This window comes from Ammospiza caudacuta, chromosome 4, assembly GCF_027887145.1.
Source record: "Ammospiza caudacuta isolate bAmmCau1 chromosome 4, bAmmCau1.pri, whole genome shotgun sequence".
Lineage (NCBI taxonomy): Eukaryota > Metazoa > Chordata > Aves > Passeriformes > Passerellidae > Ammospiza > Ammospiza caudacuta.
The window spans coordinates 23,307,640-23,329,706 of NC_080596.1; the positions used below are offsets into that span (position 1 = coordinate 23,307,640).

Here is a 22,067-nt window from a genome sequence, read left to right on the forward strand (position 1 = left end):
TTGTTAGGGATGAGTCTGAAGTTAGAGGCTCTTTTTGAACTCATTTATTTCTCAGTGCTTTATATATTCACATATAATTAGTCTCAAAATGTTTTAGATGATTCATGTTCCTTCATACCATGAGTCATTTTCAGTCTGACTAGCACACTCAAAAAATCTTATTTTTAGCTAAGGGTAGATATTTTAGATATTTTGTATAACTTTGTAATTTTGTGTAGAATGTTTGTGTAAACTGTCCCCAGATGACAGGGAACAAGTTATAACTTTGTCTTACTCTATAGAGTTACTTTTTTAAATTATCATTTGCTATAATAGAGAGTGCAGGCTCTCTGTGAAATAGAATATTTGCAAACTCGTATTCTAATAGTGAATCACCAGGTTTCAGTGAGAAATGTAGCATTCTTTACTATGCATACATCTATATACATACATATATATATATATATATATATATATATATTTGAGGGTTTGGACTTTGTTAAATACATAAAATTGTTTTCAGAATTTGTATCCTCAAAACAACAGAATTTTTTAAAATAAAAATTATATTTGAAACAGATTGTTCACTTCTAATATTCTGTTAGCCTATATTCTTTGGTTAAATCTGGCTGAGAGTTCTTAGAATTTGATGTATTAGGTTATTCTTCAGATTTGTGAACTTATGAACATTTCCAATTATTTTAAAAATTAAATTGCCAGGTCAGAATTAGGGTTCTGAGAAATTAATTTTCAAAAAATACCTGCATATTTTCACTAGTTCATGGATATGCATGGAGCACTTGACAAGCTCTTCATTTGCCAAACAGTGGTAATAAAATTGCTGGTTGCAAATTTCTTACTGTGCATCACCTTTTTTGCAGAAACTTGATATCTGCTTTCCTCTAATTTAGTGACCCTTTTCCATCACCTCTGTGATGGGATTTGATTTGTGTTTGTCTTGTTGCTTTGCTTCCACTATTGCAGCATTATTATGTCATTACTGAAGTATTAAGATAGCCTTGGAAATCCCCCATGTGATTTCTGTCTGAATATGACAGGCTTTTTTATACCCCTTTCCCCTTTTTCACCTGCTATCTGGGCTGCTGGTGTGTGCTAGGCAAGGTATTTAAATGGATGCGTGTCTGGGCAAGGTGTTAGTTCTGCCTTTGATTTGAGGGATAAACTTACCTGCTTCAACACTCTTTGCCATCTTTCCCACTTAAAAGGATTGAGTGTCCATGGCTTTTTCTTTCTTTTTTTTTTTTTTTTTTTTTTTTTTGGTATATTTGGTGTACATTCTTTTAGGTTTTCCTACTGATAATATACTATTTCTACTGAAAGGTAAGTGTAACGTTAAACAAATTCTAAAATTGCATCAATGTACCTATATCTGCATGTTCTCTATAGTATAATAGGTGTGGTGTGACTTTATTCACATTGATGCTATGAGCTTTTTATAAATAATTTTCACTGAGAATTTTCACTTACGTTTTCCTCTCCCTCTCTTGCAATCTTTCCTCCAATGTGGAATGAATTGTAGTAAAAAGTGTATTTTGTACACTAGTGGTATCGATGTTACTGTTTGGGGTTTCCTTTATTGTTGCAGCAAAGTATAGAGTAATTTTAAAATCTTTTAATGGCAAATCTGTTGGAAAGCTACTGGGAACTTCTGGCTGTGACTGTAGTAAAATTTATTTAAAACATTGTATTGGAAGAATAAGTGTTGTATTGGAAGAGTAAGTATTTTTCACCAAGAGAAGCAGCTTGGAGAAAAACACTTCTTGGGTTTCAGTTGATGGAATATTGATGCTTCTGGCCAGTCATGTTAGGTAATTATAATCTTACTGCACAGAAAGGTAATTCTTTCAAATGAATTTTTTTTCCTAATTGAACTCAGTTCAGTGAATTTAAAATAAAGTTCTACTTCGGGTCAATTTGTCCCAAGCTTGATGGTAGTAAGGAATGAACAGTTGTGCTTCCCTAGAATGGTGGGGATTGGAGGCACCATCAAGGAGTAAATGAAATGCACTTTTACAGTGTTTCTTTAAAAGAATGTCACCAGACAGTTTTAGAAAAAGCTGATGCAGCATCTGCCACTTCATGTGGCAGACAATAAATCCCCATAGGGGATTTCTGCACTCATTTGGATATAAGGAGTTTACAATGACACACAATAAATATGGCCTTTACTTCAGTCTACTTAACTGAAGTAAAAAATCTTAATTTTAGAATATTTTATTCTTAGAATATCAATAAAATTTGCCAATTTTGAGAAAACAAGTCACTATTTACTGGGAAATGTGAGTTGGCAGAGGATGGCAGTAACTCCTGAAGTGCATCACCAAGAGGGTGGCACAGTTACAGACTGAGGGTAGATACATTTGCATATAGCCTATGAGGCATATAAAAATTAATATTATTTACTTTTTAACTTCTACACTTGTTAAAAAACATAGAATACCTTCTCATTATAAAAATGTTTTAAACTTGTGCTCCTGCCGTATTTAATATGAGCTTGGAGGGAGGTGAAATGTGTATGTTTGAAATAGTGCTATTTTCATAACTCCCAATACTCCTAAATTTTTGTGCTTTTCTGTTCTTGCTGAGTCTTACTGCTTTTTGCTTCCCTGCATAGACTTATCACAGCAGTAACTTGCTGAGACACAGGGCAATACTTGAACATTCCTTGGGGCTGTGTGTAAACTTAAATTTGAGTTGACAGCACTTAATTAAACATGAAGCATATGATGAGTAACTGTGTGTAGGGGGAGATTGCACTTCTGTTGTGGGTTGTTTTGGAAGTGGTTTTCATTTTTTAAGCCTGCTGGCTTTAGAGTTATCCTAAGTATTACAAATAAGTCAACCAAATCAGAGAAAAGAATCTTCCCAGGAGGACTAGGAACTTTGAATGAACTTGATTTTTGTACTACAGGCGTTTCATGCGTTATCTTTTACAGCATTCTCCAGATGCTCTCAGGAATATCCATACAGATAAATACTGAGTTGAGAAAACTCAGTGTGAGTGCAGAGAATCTATTGCTCACTTACAGCTCTGAGCTGCTGTGTTTTGTTTGATCTAGACCTTAGATGCAATAAAGGAATTATAAAAATGAGTTTTAGACATAAATGCAAAAAGCTGCATTCAGTCCTTCCATGATGCTTGAGTTCCTCTGTGTTTATTAATAGTCCTTCCTCTTTTTAAAGCACTATTATCAGACTGTCATCTATTGAATGTAAACATTTGTGTAAAAATTACTGAAGTTTGTTGTGGTTTTGGGGTTTGCTTTTTACTAGTAAGTAGTTTTGTAACAAAAATTACTGTTACAGCCTTCTTTCCACAAAAGAAAAGCCTGTCAGGGAAACATCTATAGAATACTTAGAAGCAGGATGAGCCGTAGATTCCTGGAGCTGCAGTTAACTTTTCCATATGGTGTTCTAAGCAGCAGTTTCAACATGGTGTTCACAGAAAACAGATGGTTTCCAAAAACTAATTAGGAATAGAAAAGTAGTCACTGATAATTTAAAATTCCCTTCTTGGGGGTCTGCATCTCCACTAGAAGTAATTTTTTTCAGGGAGACTCAGGAAAAGGAGGAAAAATATTCTATTGTTTCAGTATATGCTTTCTAGAAAACCTTTTAGCATTATGACTGTATTTTGGGAATAAATGAGTGACATTGCTTATTATGCCTCAGACTTTCCACTTGCAACTGAATTCAAAAAGGCTATTGCTAATATCAAATAGATTATTTGTAGCAACAGAAATTATTTCTGTATTTTTTTAAGGCAGTTGTCAAGACAGGTTGTTGTTTGGGAAGTCTTTGTGAGTCAGGCAGGTGTCTTCCAGCACACCTCAAGGCACTGCACAGAGTGCTCTGTAATGCCAGTCCTTTTTAATAAACCACTGGAGAGAATGTCACAGTAAAATAAATCTAATAACTATGGTTGGATGTGCTGAGCACAGACCAAAAATCAAGGGTCTCCCACAGAGTGAATCCTACAAAAGTAGCTGGGCTTGGGTTCTAATTTTGAACAGTGAATCAGTTGATCACTGACAGGGCCCCAAGGAGGTCGGCTTGGCACACACACTGAAACTCTACCCAGAGCTAGTAAAAACAACATATGTTCCCAGAAGCTGCTTAGGAAGCTCTTTAAGCACTGGGGAATATCTGCAAAAGCCTTAGACCTTGAGAGTAGAAATAAGGACACCAATAACCTCAGTAATGAGGGACTAGTCACACAACTATTACTCCTGCTTTAGCAATGGTGGCTAAATGGATTAAGGCTAATGCTGCTGTAAACAAGTGTAAGAATGGTTAAATTCTAACTGGGATTCCAGTGTGGACAGAAATTCTCCTGATTTGTAAGAGCAGGCAGGGCAAAGGGAATCTTTCACTATAACTGGTTCAAAGGTGATATTCTGGCATCTTTAAGAACCTGTTTTAGCCTTTTATGGTTCTACATTATCTCAAGGCTGGTGATATTCCAGCATTTGGAGAGAATGTCAGGAATCATACCTACGGAAGCATTTTCTGCTTTTGGAGAGTATGATTCTTGTGGTCTAAGGAGAAATAGAGTGACAAGTATTCAGGTGTTTCTGACACAAAGTACCTAAAAAATCTTAGTAAAATGGGTTTGTATTTTTTTTTAAATTAGTTTCTTCAGGATCAGACAACTAACTTTGTATTAAGCCATATGTGTAATGGAAGTTAGCAGGAAGGAAAAAAAAAAGAAAAATCCCTGTATGTGCTTAAATTATGATGCTTCTCCAGACATTGTGTACTTTATGCAGCTGAAACCAACAAAATCTTGACCTGACTGCAGAAAACAGGAGTTTAGTTTGATGCCATGTTGCTGTGTTGTTATTTGTGGTCACAAGTGTGTGACAAGGACAACCTGTGCAGTGTTTGCTTCAAAGCCTGTGTAGTTGTGAGCAGATTCAGTACCTGCTGCTGATGTGCTACTGAACAGAAGCTGCTGCTGGCTGCAGGGACTTGTGTTCTTGAGCTGTCAAGGGGCTGCCCATATTCCTTTTGTTGTGTTGTTGCAAGCAGACTGTGGTGCACAATGTGCCTTTCTCTGCCACTGCTAACCCAGGTGCAGGCTGTGGAAGGGGCTGTGCTGCAGACCTCCCTTCTGCATGGGGTATTCTTATTACAGAATAAATTTTAAAACTATTTAAATACCCCTTTAGGCTCTTTATGTCATGATCTGATGGGTGCTTAGTCTTGGTGAGGACACTGCTTTTTAGGAAAATGGGGAAGGACTTTGGAATTTTTTTTTGTGTGTTTTGCAAATTAATCCTGATGGTGATGAAAAAACCTTGTAATCCAAACATTCACCCGTTACTTGCATGGATATTTCCATCAGCTGCAACCATAGGTCCATTTTGATCCAGATTGAACATCCTGATACCATTCTCTTTAAATTGCAGTATGCAGCAAAAGCATCAGTGCTGCAGCTTGGATTTGGGCACACTGAGCTGGACCTTGATTAATTCCATGTGTTGAGAGCTGTGATGGAAACAGAATTAAAGCTACCAGAGAACATCGCAGCTACAGTAGCTTCTAATTCGGAGCAAAATAACAATGCAGTTCACTTGCTGAGGCTGCATTTGCTGTTCTTAGGTGCTACAGACCAGCTTAGGGTCGGGAACACAAGGAGCAGCCTCTGTATCACTGAACTCCTGTCACTAGCTGTGCAGCATTGCAGCCCTCATCTGTTCCCAGTTTGTTGTAAACTGAAACATAGTTTGCATTTTTATCTATATTTACAGTTTAAGTAATGTTTCTGAAAACTCCTCTTGCATCAAAATTGGAAACAAATTTGATAGATACATAAAGATGTTAAAGAGAACTAGTTAAACAGAAATAAACTCCACACAATGGTGAAGCAGTAGCACAAAACTGTTTCATAACTACTCTTACTGATATAGCAATATAACTTTTTCTCATTAATCACATGAATAACTTTTGCTTCCACTTCCATAGCCTGGTCTTAGTTCTTAGCTTGAGGCAGATGAGGTTTTCCTTGTTGTTTGTGTTTGTTTATTTAGCCAGAAATAGATGATCACCAATTTATAGACTAGCTAGCTTTGCACACGATGTGACTTGGAAGAGATCCGACTGCTGCATTTGCTGGTTTTCTGTCTGTGAAAAAATATAATCAATGCAGTGCAAATAATGAAGTCTGATACACACGGTGTTTAGCATCCTGCAGACAAAGTATGATGAAATGCTTCATGAACTGGTGATTTAACAAGAAACCCCCCCTGAAATTAACAAAAATACCCCAATTCCCATTTATTACTGTATTGAAATGTCTTTTAGTAATGTATTAAGGCTTCTAAATTCCTTTTTAGATAGAGGAAAAAGAGTTAATTGAAAAAGCAGCCCTCAAACAAAAAATACATTTAGTGAACTCTGACTTTATTATTGTAAAAGCAGAAACTTGGGAGACTGTCAGTTTAGCAGTAGTTATCTTGAATGGAATCTTGGAAAAAAATAGCTTTTGCCAAACCACTGAAAAGGTTTGGTCGGCCAGAATCTCAATATTGTACCAACCCAAATTTTGCACTGGGCCTCCCATTATGTAAATTGGCTTTATGAGTCAAAAGAGGTTTGTATTACAAGGAATAAATGTATAATTCTGTGTAAATACAAGGGATATTTGCTCTTCAGTGAACTCTAGGAGTTTGGAAGAATGCATGGATTCAAGTTATGCCAGATAGAAGTGGAAGAAAGTGAAAATTCTTTAAGGATGCCAGCATTGCTTTCTGAGCAGAGCCTTCAGTGTTGAGCTGAAATCTTCAGTGTTGAGCTTCACTGTTACTGATGTTATGGTTTTATGATTGTGTTTGGTCCACTCTACACTTCATAGTTCAGTGTCTTACAGAAGGAGGAAGGCTGGAATATATCTTAAAAGTACCTTATTTAAAGAAAGAAAAAATAATAAAGGTTTTGAAATGGATCTTCAGTAACAATCTATGAAGTCTTGTTCCTGGTCTCTGAAAATTTATTTCCAGATAGAATTAATGATTTCTGAGCTAATAGTTTCAAAATGAAATGAACTTCCTCATGCCTTTTGAAAGCACTTCTGATGTGATTGATACAGAGGTCCATAAAACATGGTGATGCTACCCAGATGCTTCCAGTGTTCAGCAGCATTTCTTCTCTTCTGGCTCAGCAGAAAGAGTCATCCAGACTACTTTAGAGGCTTTTAATATTTAGCAGCCTACTGCTGAATATGGCCCTCTAAGCATCTTTGCCTTCTGATCTACTCACTCTTCAACTAAAGAAAAACCCATCCTGAGTCAGCATTTAACTCAGAAAATAAAAGGTACTGAGTCACCTAAATCCTCTGCCTAGCTCACCAAAGTTGAGTTCCAGTCTGCTAATAGCAGTATAGCAATGAAAGTATTGTGGTGTGATTTTAAAATGAGCCTCAGCAGATGCCACAGAAGCCGACTGATTGATAAATGGGGTTTAGCTCCTCTTATCTGTGCTCTTAAATGATCTGGAGGATTGGGCAGGGGTTTAGTTCTGTGTATCTGGGGTGGGGCATCCATTTTGCTCTTCTTCCTGAAATTGTGGAAGTTTGTTAAAAGGAAGAACGGAGATTTCCAGATATTAAGAAGAAGCATGTGCAGCACTTTGTTGGGTTTTGTTCTAAGGAGAAACTCATGGAGACACCTTTTCTTCTGGTCTGACAGTATTGATGCATCTGTTCTTTTGTCAGTACCTAAAGTGTATTTGTAATACATTTGCTGTCTGAACATGAAATCAAACACATTTCCATGTCTTCAAATGTGTTTTACATCTGTTTACCAGCTTATTAAAGCAATTCAGAAGCAGCAGCTGCAGCAGACTTGGAAGTAATATTGGTTGAAGTTGGGAGCTAATGAGATTCTACTGGTTTTTTGAAAGCAGGATAAAAAGTAGTTTCTATTTCCTGTGGTAGATTAATTTTTTTTCACATTTTTGAGCTTCTCATCCTTTTATTAATCAGTTATATCCTCATTTTTCTTATTTGATGCCCCTAGCCCAGCATAGCTGTTCCAGTTTTTGCATAAAGCTGCAAGTACAACAGACCTCAATAATTCATGACAGGCAAAGCAGAGTAAGCAAGGAAGTTAAATTGCTGAGCACAAAATGCCTCCACACTTTATATGGATGTATTTTTACACAGAATTTCAGTCCTTTCATCTGTGAAATGTCATTGTTTGAAATGGTACATAGAGAAAACATCCATAAGCTGAATTTTCTTCCGGTGTTTGCAGTTAACTGAGGAGGATACTTCAAGAATCAAGTATCATTAAAAGCTGTGTGTGCTGGTTAGCAAGCTGTTAGCATTGCAAGGTAATATTACAAAAATAGAACTGTGAATTTAGTTAGAAGTACAGTTGTTGTTATGATGAAACAAATAGAACAGTAAATAAATGAAGTGTCTTAAGGGCTAAAATAACATTAAATTACCAAAACTTAAAATACATGTGAAAAGCATCCTTCAATCTGTGAGGAGCTCTATGGATTTTATCAAGTTTGTTGTTATGTGAAGTAGTGTCTGTGAAGGGAAAAGGACTGAGAGAGAGACCTGAATTAATAGGGCACTGAAAGTTTTTTCCCCTCCCATTGCAGTGCTATGAAAAACAGCTTTGAATGACTGCAAGATGAAACCCTTGACACAGGAACTAAGAGAACAATGGATTTTTTATATCTCTACATAACAATATTAAATTTCAGTGAATCATGCATGTCAACTAATATTTTGTGCCTTAGAATTACTTAATTTGATTTTTAATAGAATTTGAGTAGAAAACTGAATTTAGTAGCTCCTGCATGAACATTCAAGCCATAGAAAAAACAGAATCACAGAATTATCAATTGAATGGCTCTTTAAATGTCATCTAATCCAACCCCTCTGCAATAAGCAGGGATATCTTCAACTAGATCAGCTTGCTCAAAGTCACATCCAACTTGACCTTGAATTTTCTCCAGGGATAAGACACCCACAGTCCTGCTGGACAACCTGTTCCAGTGTAAAACTATAAATCTCTCATTTAAAGCTTAAAGAGTCATGAAAAATTATTTGTACCTGTCATCAAAGGACGTTTCCAGATTTATGCCTTTTCTTTTTTTCTTTCTACACTGGCCACAAACTGAGTTTGGATTTCTTATTGGTCTGTGGAAAAATAATTCTCATCTAAAGAGCTGCAGCTTCTGTAATGTCTCCAGGAAACTGTCTGCCCATAAACACTGGAAACTTAGGATTGCAATAGGTTATTGATTAATGCTACAGAAACTCTTCTGATCTGAAGAACCAAAAAAACTGAAAGTACATAGAATATTTGCCCATACAATTTTGGGATTTTTTAAGTTTTCCATATTATGTGGATGCCATGCTTTTCAAGTAGGGTGATTAGCCAAAGGCATGATTTCTATAATAGTGCAGGGTAGGTGATTTTATGGAAAAAAAATGGTAAAACTTAAAATTTAACTGCATTTGTATTGTGGAACAGGGTGTCATTAAATCAGTAAGACTTGATTAAATTGGGTGAACCAGATATCTGTCCTTATATGTGCCCTTTTCCTTTTAATGTTCTTTCATAATACAAGTAGCTTTTATTTTTAGCCTAGCTGCTTGGTGGGATGGAAGGTTAGCTGTGTGAAGTCAGGTGCTATTTTTGGCTCTGTATTAGGGTTCCCAGTTATGCCACTTAAGGAGAGAATCTGCAATGCTGACTGGTGAGCTGCTGTGATTAATGCACCTATGGGCAAAGAGATCCTTGTCTTGTAACAGGAAATCCTCTTGTTTGTTTTTCTCTTCAGACAAACTGGATTATGTTCACAATCACAAGCTGCCCTTGCTAATTTTCTGTTTCCAATTTCCACTCACTGCAAGTTTAGTAAGGCTTTTGTTTCTTTGTGTAACTCATGAAACTGAGAAGCATGGCATTACATTTCACTGTTTAATGTACTGAAATTATCAACTCTTGTTGAAGTAGTGGATCAGGCTGATGTACGGGTTGTTCAGGGGTGTTTTGTGTTATAGAGACAGATGAGTTGTACAGAGTGATTCAAAATTATTCAAGATTTCCAGGATTTTAGTCCATTTCAACTGTTATTTTCTGACATCTAAATAGCTGCACATAATCAGTGCAATTCAGTTTGAATATTTGAAATGCCATTTTGCAGACAGATCAATTTTGCCCTTTGGAAAAACCGGTGAGCAGACCTTCCCAGGAAGTCCTACTGCACTGGAAGTCCTTAAGAAATAGATATATGTAGGAACTCACTTTAACTTATGCATATTCCTACAGCATATTTTTCTTTCTGTCATTTCCATTGCAGTGAGGATGATGTGTTTGAATCACACCCAAATGCAATCTTCTATTTCCACGTGTGTTCATTTTCAGAATTAAATTTTTGAGATGTTTAAAAAATTTATGCAAAAATCTTTTTGAAATTGAGATTAAAAACTAAAATGTGAGATGTGCTCTGTTCTGTCATCTGTTCCACCAGCTGTGGGGCTGTGTGAGTTGTGGTGACCTGACTAGTCTGTTTATTCGGTATTTCTGCATTGTCATACTGTAATAGGCGTTTCCTGGGCTTTCTGCCAGACTTTTTCTGTTTACCAGGCAGCAGGCAAAGATTTAACATTTCTGTTTCCTTTCTTACTCCTTAGATTCCCTGTGGGATGGAAAGGGCTTGTCTTCTCCTTTTCTCACTGCTGTTCCTTGTCATGGAATATCAGTGGAAAGAGGTTCATTTTCTAATGGTGACTGTAATTATGTGACACAGCCACTGATTAAATAGTCATTTAAGAAGCTGACCTAGAAGAATTGCTCTCATTTTGGTCTTTGTTTCAATTTTTTCCCCCCCTTTTTTCTGTTTTCCTAAATAGGTTAATGAGCTCCCTTTATCCAAGACAGACAAATTCAACATTTACAAATTGTTAGAAACAGAAAACTTTGTTTTTCTCTCATAGCTTACTGACTTTATTAAACTTGAAGGTCAAAACAAAAGGATGCAAGATGCCAAACCTCAAGTGGTAAATTGGACAATGTCTTGTGGAAGCTCTGACCTAGAAATTGTATTCATTTCATAGTTTATTGCAGTGTCCAGCAGAGCTGAGGAAGCCCTCAGACCTTTGCCAAGCTGTGGCTGTGCATGGCTTCATGAATGTGAATAATTTCATTGACTGCAGTGGGATTGCTGTGAAGTTTAAAATTAACCTATGACATGGGTTTTAAAGGAACTTTTAGAGTAAGAGTACACCAAAAACCAAGTGAATTACTTAAATTAACTGTAGAGGAAAAGGACCTTCAACATGCTCTTTAATATCTGAGGCAATTTTGCTGGTCAAGATGCACAGTCATGTAACAGAAGATCAAGTAATGAATTTTAAATTTTGCAGCAGAGTTGATACTTTTGTATTCTTTCAGCATGATCCAATCTGTTACCATATTTCATGTTTCCTTTGCAGACAAAATAGTTGTGCATTTGAGCCTCCGAAATTAAGAGGCATTTGACCTAATTCCAATTATTTCCAGAGAACAAAGGAGGGATTTTTGTCCCTTCTTGTCTGCTAATGACCTCATGGGAGTTGACTGTTGGGGAAGTTATTGTGGTGCCTTTCATAGTCCTCATGGCTATGGCCAGCAGGAAAGGTGTGGGTGTCTAGGGTCTTACCAAGCTCACAGCTTTATGTCCTCAGACTTGAGGGCTCCCAAGCCTACTCCAAAGCTGTTTTGGGCAGATTTGGCAAGTCTCTGCAGCTTTTGAGCTCTGTCAAGCCTTAAGTCAGAGGTTAGCAGCTTGCCTACCCTTCTCTTGGTGTTGTGTAGTTTTGTGCACATTGGGAATTCCCAGAGGGATTCTGTAGTAGAGCTGTCAAAGGGGACTCACATAAGCTGGTGAGGAACAGAAGCTTTTGCAAGTGTCAAGTGCTTCTTCATTACACCAGCAGGAATCCTACCAGTCTGACCTGATTTTCCAGTTTTACTACAGATCTGATGCAGCAGGGAGTTTTGTTGCTGTGCTTGTGTACAGTGTGGGCTGCTGGCCCTTGAACGGTTTCTTTTTTTTGCCTGCTCCCAAATTGCTTAGCATACTTGCCTTTGACACCTTGTCATTTCTATGAAGTGAATAGGTTGTTAATTAAAGAAAGAATACTGGCAATTGCAGTATTTCGTAAAAGGGCATGTCATGGTCTCATTGGTTCGACTTTTCTCAGTATTTCTCCTTCCTGGGTGTATTCTAGCTACCCATCTGGCTATTTCCTCACTGAAGACATGTCACAAGACATGACTCAGGATAACCAGGCAAATAGCTGCCATAATTTAGTACTGAACTTCTTGTGTGCCTCTTGGGTAGTCATGAAGGTCACTGATGGCTTAGTAATTAATTGAGAATATTGGTAAAACACATCCCCCATTTCCCTTGGTCAGGTTATTCTGAGAAAGAGCAGAACCAAGGGGAATTTCCAAGGTAAAAACTCCTGTGTGAAAATCACAGTACTCAGTAGGGAAGGGTGGGAATGCCCTTTTCACCTTCCTTTTTGAGTTCCTGAGGCTGCCCACAGGAAACTTCCTTTGGAAAGTTAAGCCTGGTCCTGTTGGTGATGGAGCTGAAATGGCAGACAGACAACTGACCTGTTTGTGCAGGATGCTTTCCTTGCATTTTGCACCATAAACCCTGGAAACGAAAGGCTGGCAGCTTCACAAAACACTGCAAGAATTTTATTAAGTCTGAATGGCAGTGAAGAGGAAGTGGCAGTGCTAAAAGTATTTCAAAAGAGGAAATAAAAATGTTGATTGCAAATATGACCTGACTGGTAAAGTAGATAAATATTTTACTTTTGCTCACTCAGAAGAAGAGTTGATGCAAAGGGCAGAACTGCCAGGGCAGCACAGTTATAATCTGTCCCAGTCAGAGAAGCAGCATTTCCTACAAAAAATGTGGAGACTCCTCACAATTAAGGCAGTAGCAGGGAGGTTGCATCTAGATTTGTCATGCTGATGTTTAAAAAATTGTTCTCGTTTTTTCTCAGCAATTCATGGGGAAAATAAACCACTGTAGTTCTTGAAGAATTTCAGCCTCGAATGCCTGTCTCAGCTGCTGAGCTGAAAATACATTCACAAATCCAGCTGTTGCTGTGCATGCTAGTTTTCCTTGTTTTTTTCTGCCTTGTATGTTCTGTGCTTCCTTTTAAAAAATATTTACGCCATATCCTGTTTTCTTGAAATAAGTAGATACAAGTATTTCTTCTTTTGTTAAAACAAATATGTATAATCTCTCGTGTTTTTTCAAGTTTTGATGTTTTAGATCCATTTTCAGCTGTGCTGAGAATTTGTCATCCAGAGGAGCTTTCCCCAGACACAGGGTGTGGCTCTTCAGGTTTAAACTGTGCAGTTCTGAAGCTGATTATTTCAATGGAATCAGACATAGTAAATTTAGCCAAACTATTTGTCTTTATAGCCCTTCCTTCTACATTTAGAATGAAGCACATTTGTTGAAGCTGGAATAGAGATAGTTTACCCACCAAGCTTCTGGCTGGGGACTGTTGATATATGATCACAGAACTCTGTTGAGTGCTACAGATTTCTGGGAATTTGAATTTCCAGGAATTTTTCAGTGTTTATAAAACCTCCTTGGCTCCACACACTCTTTCTCTCTCTCTCTTTTTTTTCCTTTTTTTTTAAAAAGTATTTTTCTTCTGAAGATTCTAGGAAGAATATTTTCTGGATAAACCTTCATCTATTTGTTTCTTTTTTTGCCCATTGTATCTTCATCATAAAGGGCAATCAATAAATATGTATTTAATTCTATTTATAAACAGTTGATCATTATTCATGTTTTTTCTGGAGGGAATGTATCTTCTGTTTGTTAGATGCAGTGGAAGTAGGGATTGCTGTAAATCACATTTCAAGGCATGTATGGTGATAAGGGGAAAGGGATTTCCATATGGATGACAATTTGTATGTTCTAATCCACTGGCTTGACCTGACTGAAGGAGTATTTCTTTAATAAGAGCAAACTTCTTTGGTTTTAAATGTTTGTCAGAAACATAGGCCTATTGTGGAAGGTAAACAAGATGGGTGTATGTGACATTAAAGCACTGCACTAGTAGACAGCAGTGGATCAGGAATATGATTTTTCAAAGAGATGTGTTTTTCTCCCTTCTTTTTCAATGCCCCATGTTTGTGGGTTTTTTTCTGCATTAAAATCACATTTTTTGTGCCTTTAGCTGTAGATTTTGTAGTGCTTTGACCAGTATTTGTCTTACAAGCTGTGGTTATATCTGACACTCCTGTAACTTAGTGCATATTTAGTCACATGTGCCTCTCTAGGAGAGGTCTTTGTGTTTGTCAGAAACTTCACCCAGTGTCTCAAGATTTCATTCTTTCAGCTGGGGTATTTTTTGAGCCCATCAAGAGGCAGGGATGCCCTGAGTAGATTGCCCATGGTCTCAGAAAGCTGTGGAGAGAATGCCAGTGAAAGGATTCTGAGGGAAGGACTGAGTACAAAAGCAATGCAGTCTCACTCACACATTCTCCACTCTGCTGTGTGTAGAGACGTATTTTGAAGACAAGCAGTGCAGCAAGACAACCTGAGCAGCCTTGAGCTCTCAGAGGAACATGAGTGAGTCAGTTCTTGTTTTAATGAAAGGGATAGCAGTGGAGTTACCAGGTCACAGGCAATGTTTGTCTGGGAAAGAGTGTTGCATTTAGAAATAAATAGGGTTTAACACATTTTAAACATGTTAATTGAAACATGCAAAGTCAACAGAAAAGTGCTTTTAGCACTAAGTGGGACAAAGAGTGGGTAAGATTATGGATGGATAGTGGAAAGAGAAGCACCATACACTAGTTTGATAAACTACATCTTGTTCCCTAACTTTCTGGAATACCTGACATCCTATTCATATGCACAGATCCCACAGCTAATGAAACTTAAAAAAAACCAAACTTTTCAAGATTTTTTGCTTATAAAATTCTGAACTGATTGCACCCTGATTAAAGTAATAAAACCCCCTCTCCTTCGACCTAAGTTCAGATATTCTTTGGAATGGAATTATGTGATTTGTGAGTTACACCATGGTGGACTTGCAGCATTCAAAATTACATGCAAACAAGTTAATAATTTCAACTCAGTAATTTTTTGAACACTGAGCAAAAATCTTTTATTTGCTGTGTATACATTTGTTTTAATTCTGTAGGAGATGAAGACTTCATTTTAACATCAGTTTACACCTGGAGAAATCCTCACTTGACTTTATTACATTAAAAGCCTAGAAAAATAACTATTAGGTTGTGCTTTTATAAAAATGCATTTCCATGAATTTAATTTTGCAAATGCTTTCCTCACCTCATAATGTGGGGTGATTTGGGATTGGTAAATTTTAGCAGGTCTTTATTCTAAGCTGCATACACTTGTTCAATACTTTTCTCATTCTTGTGTATTTTAGGTGTAGCCACTCTGAAATATTTGTGGGGAGAAGGGAAACTTTGAGTATTCCCTGTTGGAATATAGCAAGCATCTGAGTAAAGCTTTCTCATAGCAGTGTTTGTCTGGCTTTCAGTTATAATTGTATTTAACACTTTTACAGTAAGGTCGATACTTTTACAGCAATGTGTCTTGGTGTGTGACTGCCAGGTGGGAATCACAGGCTCAGGCACACCCCGTGGGAGCAGGCACAGGCTGCCCTCAGCCTGAATTCCAAGATACAGGTGCTGTGTCTCACCTTCAGCAGCTTATCTCATCACTGGCACTCAGGATTACTCCTGAGTATTTTTGCCTGGGGAAGCTCTATGTACATGAACATGTGGGGAGGGATATGTGGGAATTACACGTTTTTTAGAATTCCTTATTCATTCCCACTCCTAGTAGCCGTTTTCAGTGGATTTTCCGGAGCATTTCTAAGGGTGCTCCTGTCATCTTTTGTGCACAGATCTGAGCCTCACTCTGTAGAACTGCTCTGCAGACAACAAAGGGATGCTGCTGCTTGCATTATAACCCTGTGTATTTCCTAGACTCTGACATAAAATCTGTCATTGCTTCCTCCCTTTCTCTCAGTTCAGACATTAGACTGGATGGGTTAAGGGGTGAGGTGAGGCGAGGCTCACAATCAGAACCGAAAGATTCATTTTAGGCACTTCTAAACCACAGCATTTAACTCCAGCCTGCTGGAAACAGCACTGCAAGGGCAGCAGGAGCGGTGGTGGGCAGGCAGAGCTTGTGGAGATGGCTCCCAGCTTTGGGGACTTGGAGTGTGGGCTTGCACCTCACAGAACATCTCTGCCCATGCCCTGCCAGTGCTGCTGTGTTCTGGGTGAGCGTGATGTGTTCTGGAAGCTTTCTCACAGCTTTTCCTGTTGGCTTGGCAGAGCTGGTTTCCAGAAATCTGTGGAAATGATGATGAGTCCTCTTGTTTATTAAGCAGAGAGGAATAAATCCCAAGTTGGCAAAACTTCTCTTAAATTTGTGCAGCCTTTTGAATCCAGTTGTTCGTGCCTCTTTGGCTGACTAAAAGCAGCAGTTTCAGGCAGAGCTGAAAATCTCTCTCATAATGAGAGCAAACTGTCCCTGCATCAGTAAGGGGGCAATGAAAGGGTTTTGGTGCTGGCTGTGGCCCTTTGGCTGCGTGACACAGTGACACAAATGCTGGATGCTGTGAGTGGCTCTGGGCTGGGGATCTGGCTGCTCTCCTGGGGGAGCTGCCATGACAACCCCAGTGCTGGTGGGGAATGCCCTGTGCCAGAGTTCCTGCGGGGAGCTCGGGGTCACGGGCATTCCGAGCGGCTCTGGAATACTGCAGGCACCAGAGAGCCTTGCCTGTACTTCTGCTGGTGTTTGCTGTGATCACAGTGGGTGAAATAGGCAAATGGTCTTGACAGGTATCTGGGAAAGAACAAGGCTGGTTTCTCTAAAAGCAGATTTTTGTATTACTTCTTTGATTTCATGGCTTTACCACATGATTTTAACTTCCACTACTAAATTTCATGTGGGCATGCAATGTTAAAAAAAAAAAAGGGAAACAACTATACATTAAAATTTTAATACGTTTACATCTTAAAAAATAGCTTGCTTCCTGCAAACACTTGTTTCCCTCACAAGGGAATTAAAATGAGTGGAATTTCTTGTTGTAGCTTTTTGGTTTTAACTGTTTTGAAAGCAGACACTTGCTCCTTCATATGGTGATTTTTATTGACTTCTGAGGATGGAGATTTTTTCAAGTTATTTGGTTTAGTGTTTTCAGAGAACGTATAAACCATCTTTTCTTTCTGATATCCCAATCCTTCTTGACATACATTACTTGGATAACATTATTATCCAAGTAGAATCATTACCCATATAATTAAGAACAGACAACTGCAAAGAGCATGGAAGGGCTCTATTTCTTTATTTTCTTGAATATGAAATACCTTTTAATAAAAAGGAGAATTACTTCATGATTTTATTTTAGCAGGACATTAAAACATAGAAATTAAATGCCTCAGAACATAAAAAAAGCAATTTGCAGATGCAATCACTTTAATTCAACAGATCTTCCCACAAGCAATTAATGTATTCTTAATACATGAATCTTTGATATTTGAATAGTGTTTTCAGATGTTCCTGTCAAAGCAATGTGTGTGCAGTTATAGGTAGAAGTCATCAGCATGCTTATGTAACTATAAGCAAAAATACAGGTGCTAAATGTAAGAGTTTTTGGAGGTGAGGGGCAGTCATATTTCACATTCCTGGCCCTGGTGTTTCCTGCACTGCTAGAGATCTGACGTGCTGAGGAACTGGAGTGCTTTGTCATTACAAATGAATGTTAAGGTATCACTGTGAGAAGGTAAAGACAAACTTATTAATTGCTGCTGTCTAACTCAAGATTTAGTTTTGAAAGTAGTGCGTGTGTTTGTTTTGCTGTGCAGGTAACATGCCTGCAGGACTTCTTTGGCGATGACGACGTGTTCATCGCGTGCGGGCCGGAGAAGTACCGCTATGCTCAGGATGACTTCGTGCTGGACCACAGCGGTAAGGCTGCACATCCTGAACCCACTCAGCCAGGAAATGCTCCATCCCATTCCCCTCTTCAACCCTCAAGAATGGTGTGATTCAGGAAAATATACATGGGAGGATGTTTTCCAATGGATGAAAAAGTTTTTTTCAAACCGTCGTCTGGGTTCTGTAAGCCTGTTAAAATGTGCCAACAAACCTGATCCAAATTCATCCAGAAGAGACACTGTCCCTAAAGTTACATGGAAAGCAGAATTGAATTATAAAATGTTCTGTCATGGATCTAATGAATCTAAAATCTGTTAATGATGTTCACTTTTGGCATCTGTGACTGTAAGATAACTTCCATACTGCTTTCTTCATGAGATTTTTTTTAAAAAATCTCATATGTAGCCATGCTCATTTCCCATCTTGAATTACCCTGCCAGACAATTCACACACTCCAGTCTTGTCTGCTATAGACCAAGTGTTTGCCTTGTGTATATTTTGAGGTTATAGGGGATGTTGGGTAGGGAAGGAGGTGAGATAATCTGGAACTTTGTGCCCTTCTGTCTGCCTTGGGCAGATCATGAATTGAACTTGCTTATGAAAGCTGTTTTTCTGTAATGAAAAACTTTGTAATGTAAGTTCAAGGATGAGGCAGTCCTCTACCAGAGAGTTTTGGAATTGTCTTGAAACATCAAATTAAAGATCTTGGGTCTTTTTCCTCCATGTTCATGGAACTGTAGAATGGGTTGAGCTGGAAAAGACCTTTAAAGGGCCTATGTAGTCCAACTCCTGGCAAGACCAGGGACACCTTCAAAAATAAAGTTCGGGTTGCTCAGAGTTCCATTGAATGTTTCCTGGGGTGAGACATCTGTCTCCTCTCTGGGCACCCTATTCTAGTGTTTCACCTCTTGCTCAATAAAAAATTACTTCCCTATATTTAGCCTGAATCTAGTGGTTTTTTACTTTAAAACCACTCCTCTTGTTCCATCACTACAGGCCCTACTAGACATGTTTTGTTCTTTCTTTATTGTTTGAGCTGTACAAACACCCTGATTTTCTTTTATGAAAAAAAAATTAATTTCTTGTAAAGAAAACTTGCCCTGGCAAGAATAATCAGATTATTCCAGAAGAGCTTCACGTTGTGAATGAAGAATTTAAATTTTTTTAATATATAAACAACAGCACCTTCTGTTCCTGTAATTTTTACACATGTCATTATTTCATTACAAAATGCTCAGTTGCAGCAGAAAGTACAGATGTATATCTGCCCACTGGCTGTACATTTGGATGGATGGAGGATTCAACTGCCTCCCATTCTGCTGTTCTTGCTAGGCTGCTGCTTTTCCTGAACTGCTTGGTTATGTTGAGTCAGTTATTGTGGGGATGACCAAAAAGGTGGTTTTTAACATAGTATAACAGCTAAAAAATTACTTTATTCTTATGAAGGAATGGAAGAGCATGGTTGTATTGAATCACAATGCCAATCCCAGTCTGGCTGTAATACTAATTTCCCTAGCAGATTTTAAAGCTGTAAATTTGCTTTTCCCCTTACACAAGGCACAGACTAATTGATCTAATTTCCTTGCCTTTTCCTCTTTCTTTCCTTTATCTCTTCAGCTTTGGTGGTCCTTGCTTCCTCTAAAGGCTCTAGGGGTTTTTATGGATAAAAGCAGGTTATATACGTGACTGGCAGGGCATACAGCTCAACCTAATTTTTTTATGATGACATGGCATTCTAATGATGGCATTGGCATCAGGGACAAAATAAGGAGAGAAATTTATGATCCCATTGGGAGTGATTTGCTAACGATGCTAACCATAGGGATTAAAATGGCATTACCAAAATGGCAATGCATGTGTGCTCATTGATTCCTTTCCCATTGAGGTGGTTATTTAATGATATGTAGCTGATGGTAAATGACAGTAGTCTGTTGTTTCAGCCTTCTGGAAACAGTAGGCATTTTTCACCCGTTCAAAAATTGGTCACAGCATCAGTTTCTTGAAGAAGAAGGGCAATAGTGCTGTCTGGGCAGTTGCCCAGTGTGGAAGTGCCATTACAGCAAGAACCTTGGCATCAGCATATGTACAAACTTGAATTGTAGCAATAATCCAGCCTCAAGACATGAAGAAATGTTGTCTGCAGAATGTCACATTGCGTAGCTCAAATGGGTTTTTATGGTGAGTAGGTTAGGGTTGTGAGATGCTCTTACAAATCTGTTTGACTCAGCTGGGCAGAGATGTTTAGAAGGTGCTGGTCATTTTCTGGATGCTGTGTGGAGGGAGCCTGAGCATGAGCTGTTGGCAAAGCCCTTGACAGAGTTTCTTGCCTTGCAGAATGCCGTGTCATGAAGTCGTACTCCCGCTCCGCTGCCGTGAGGCACGCTGCATCCAAAAGCCCAGCACCTTCCCGTCGGAGCAAATCCCCTGCCTCAGGTACTGCTGCTGGCAAAGAGCTGAACACAGCAAATACGCAAAAATTAATTCTTTTCTAATGGGGTGAAAAAACCTGTTGACCCTGTCTGTAATACAAGAGGGGGGGGAAACCCCCTTTTTTCATTTTGCCTCTCGCAGATTTGATGCTAATCTAAAAGAAATTTGCGATTTATTTTTTTTAAATCCAAGGAAGAAGCATGGTTTCTATTTTTTAATTACAGGCACATGTAGTGTCAGTTTATGAACATTGGAGTAATTTGTGCTAATTGTGCTCTTGGGATATGTTTTCAGCATGGCACTTGATTTTCCTGAAAACTAATAACTGCAGGGTTATAGATGTGGTTAAATTCATGTTCATTGAACCCGAGTATACCCTTAAATTTTGAATTAGAAAGATTTCTCCTATATAATCCAAATACTATCACAATACAGGCCTTTGCTGGTTCGAGTAATTTTAGGAGATGTACTGTACTGTGATTGCCCATTAACAGAGAATTTTTCTTCCTGTGCTTCTTGTAATTTCAAAGAGAGGTGTTCACACTGTGATTTTGCCACCAGTTTGGCTGAACACCATATGTTCCAACCATTTTATGTAAATAAAGGGAGAAACTTGTTTTTTTTTTTTTTATTTTAACCACTGAATTTAATTTCTAAATACTTCTTTTCCCCCTGAAATCAAACTATTGAATATGTAAATATATGATGCTCTTTTTAGAATGTAGCTATAAATGTAAGCTTCTGTGTGTATTCAAAACTGTGACATGTTCCATATTCTCATCTCTACATTTCTTTTGCTTAATTAGTGCTGGTTAAAGTAATTTTATTGTTGGGTTTTTTCAAAGTGGAACATTAATAATCTGTTTATAAAGGTTGAATGTTTAACTGGAAAGCTTCAAAGGAGGATTGCAAAAAAATGTATCGTGAAGGGCAAGTTTTGCAACTGATCTACATTTCATGCAATTCTTTTACCTCCAGAGATATGAGATGTAGAATATCTATCAGCAGTGAATTTTATGCAAAATGTTTAGATATCAGTGCTGTCATTCCCATACTTATTTCTACTTAGACCCTCTTTGGTTTAGTTAATTTGAAAAATGTATGCAAAGTGTGTGGTATTTATCCTTCTATTTACTTGCCTTTATTTTTATTTTTTTTACATGTAGTCTTTACTTATCTTTTATTTACCTTTCTTCCTTCCATGCATGTTGAGAGCTGTTTAATAACTTCTTCCCTTAATGTCTTTTTCCTTTGTGTCAAATATATGAGTACAGTAAAGAGGGGTGGCCACTCCAGTGCTCATTCTTCAGCAAAATCCCCAGGTGAGCCATTACTATTATGGCTGTGTATCACTAGTGTGTCTCCTCCCTCTCCATTTACCTGTGTTTTTGGTGCTGTGTTTGTGAATGTGTTCAAGCTTGAAACACATTTTGCATTGGATGAAACAGAGATGTATTGGGTGTTGGATTTTTTTGTTGTTTGTTGTTGAGGTAGATAATTTCAGTGAAATAATGCTTTTCAGTTGTTGGACATCCACTAATGGTGTCAAAGTTAAATGTTTAATTTGACTACAAGTAGAGAGCATTCTAAGGAGCAATATATTTTTATGTTTATTCTAAAGCATATTAAAATAGAAATTTCAGCCAGCAAAAAGACAGGTGTGA

At 38.0% G+C, this 22,067-nt stretch overlaps 1 protein-coding gene across 4 annotated transcripts in view; it reads left to right on the forward strand.

The window, feature by feature from the left end:
• The window catches only part of DCLK2 (doublecortin like kinase 2), a 79,439-nt gene that overhangs the window by 25,781 nt on the left and 31,591 nt on the right, over positions 1-22,067 (forward strand). For 2 of the 4 annotated variants that reach the window (XR_009274728.1, XM_058804382.1), the window contains exons 3-5: positions 17,901-18,003; positions 20,308-20,406; positions 21,678-21,725. Coding sequence is in view for 2 of the 4 variants with exons in the window: in XM_058804382.1 (XP_058660365.1) it covers positions 17,901-18,003; positions 20,308-20,406; positions 21,678-21,725 (250 nt within the window). In the remaining 2 variants the exon portion in view is untranslated. The remainder of the gene's footprint in view (positions 1-17,900; positions 18,004-20,307; positions 20,407-21,677; positions 21,726-22,067) is intronic. The other 2 variants (XR_009274729.1, XM_058804383.1) reach the window with 1 other exon arrangement.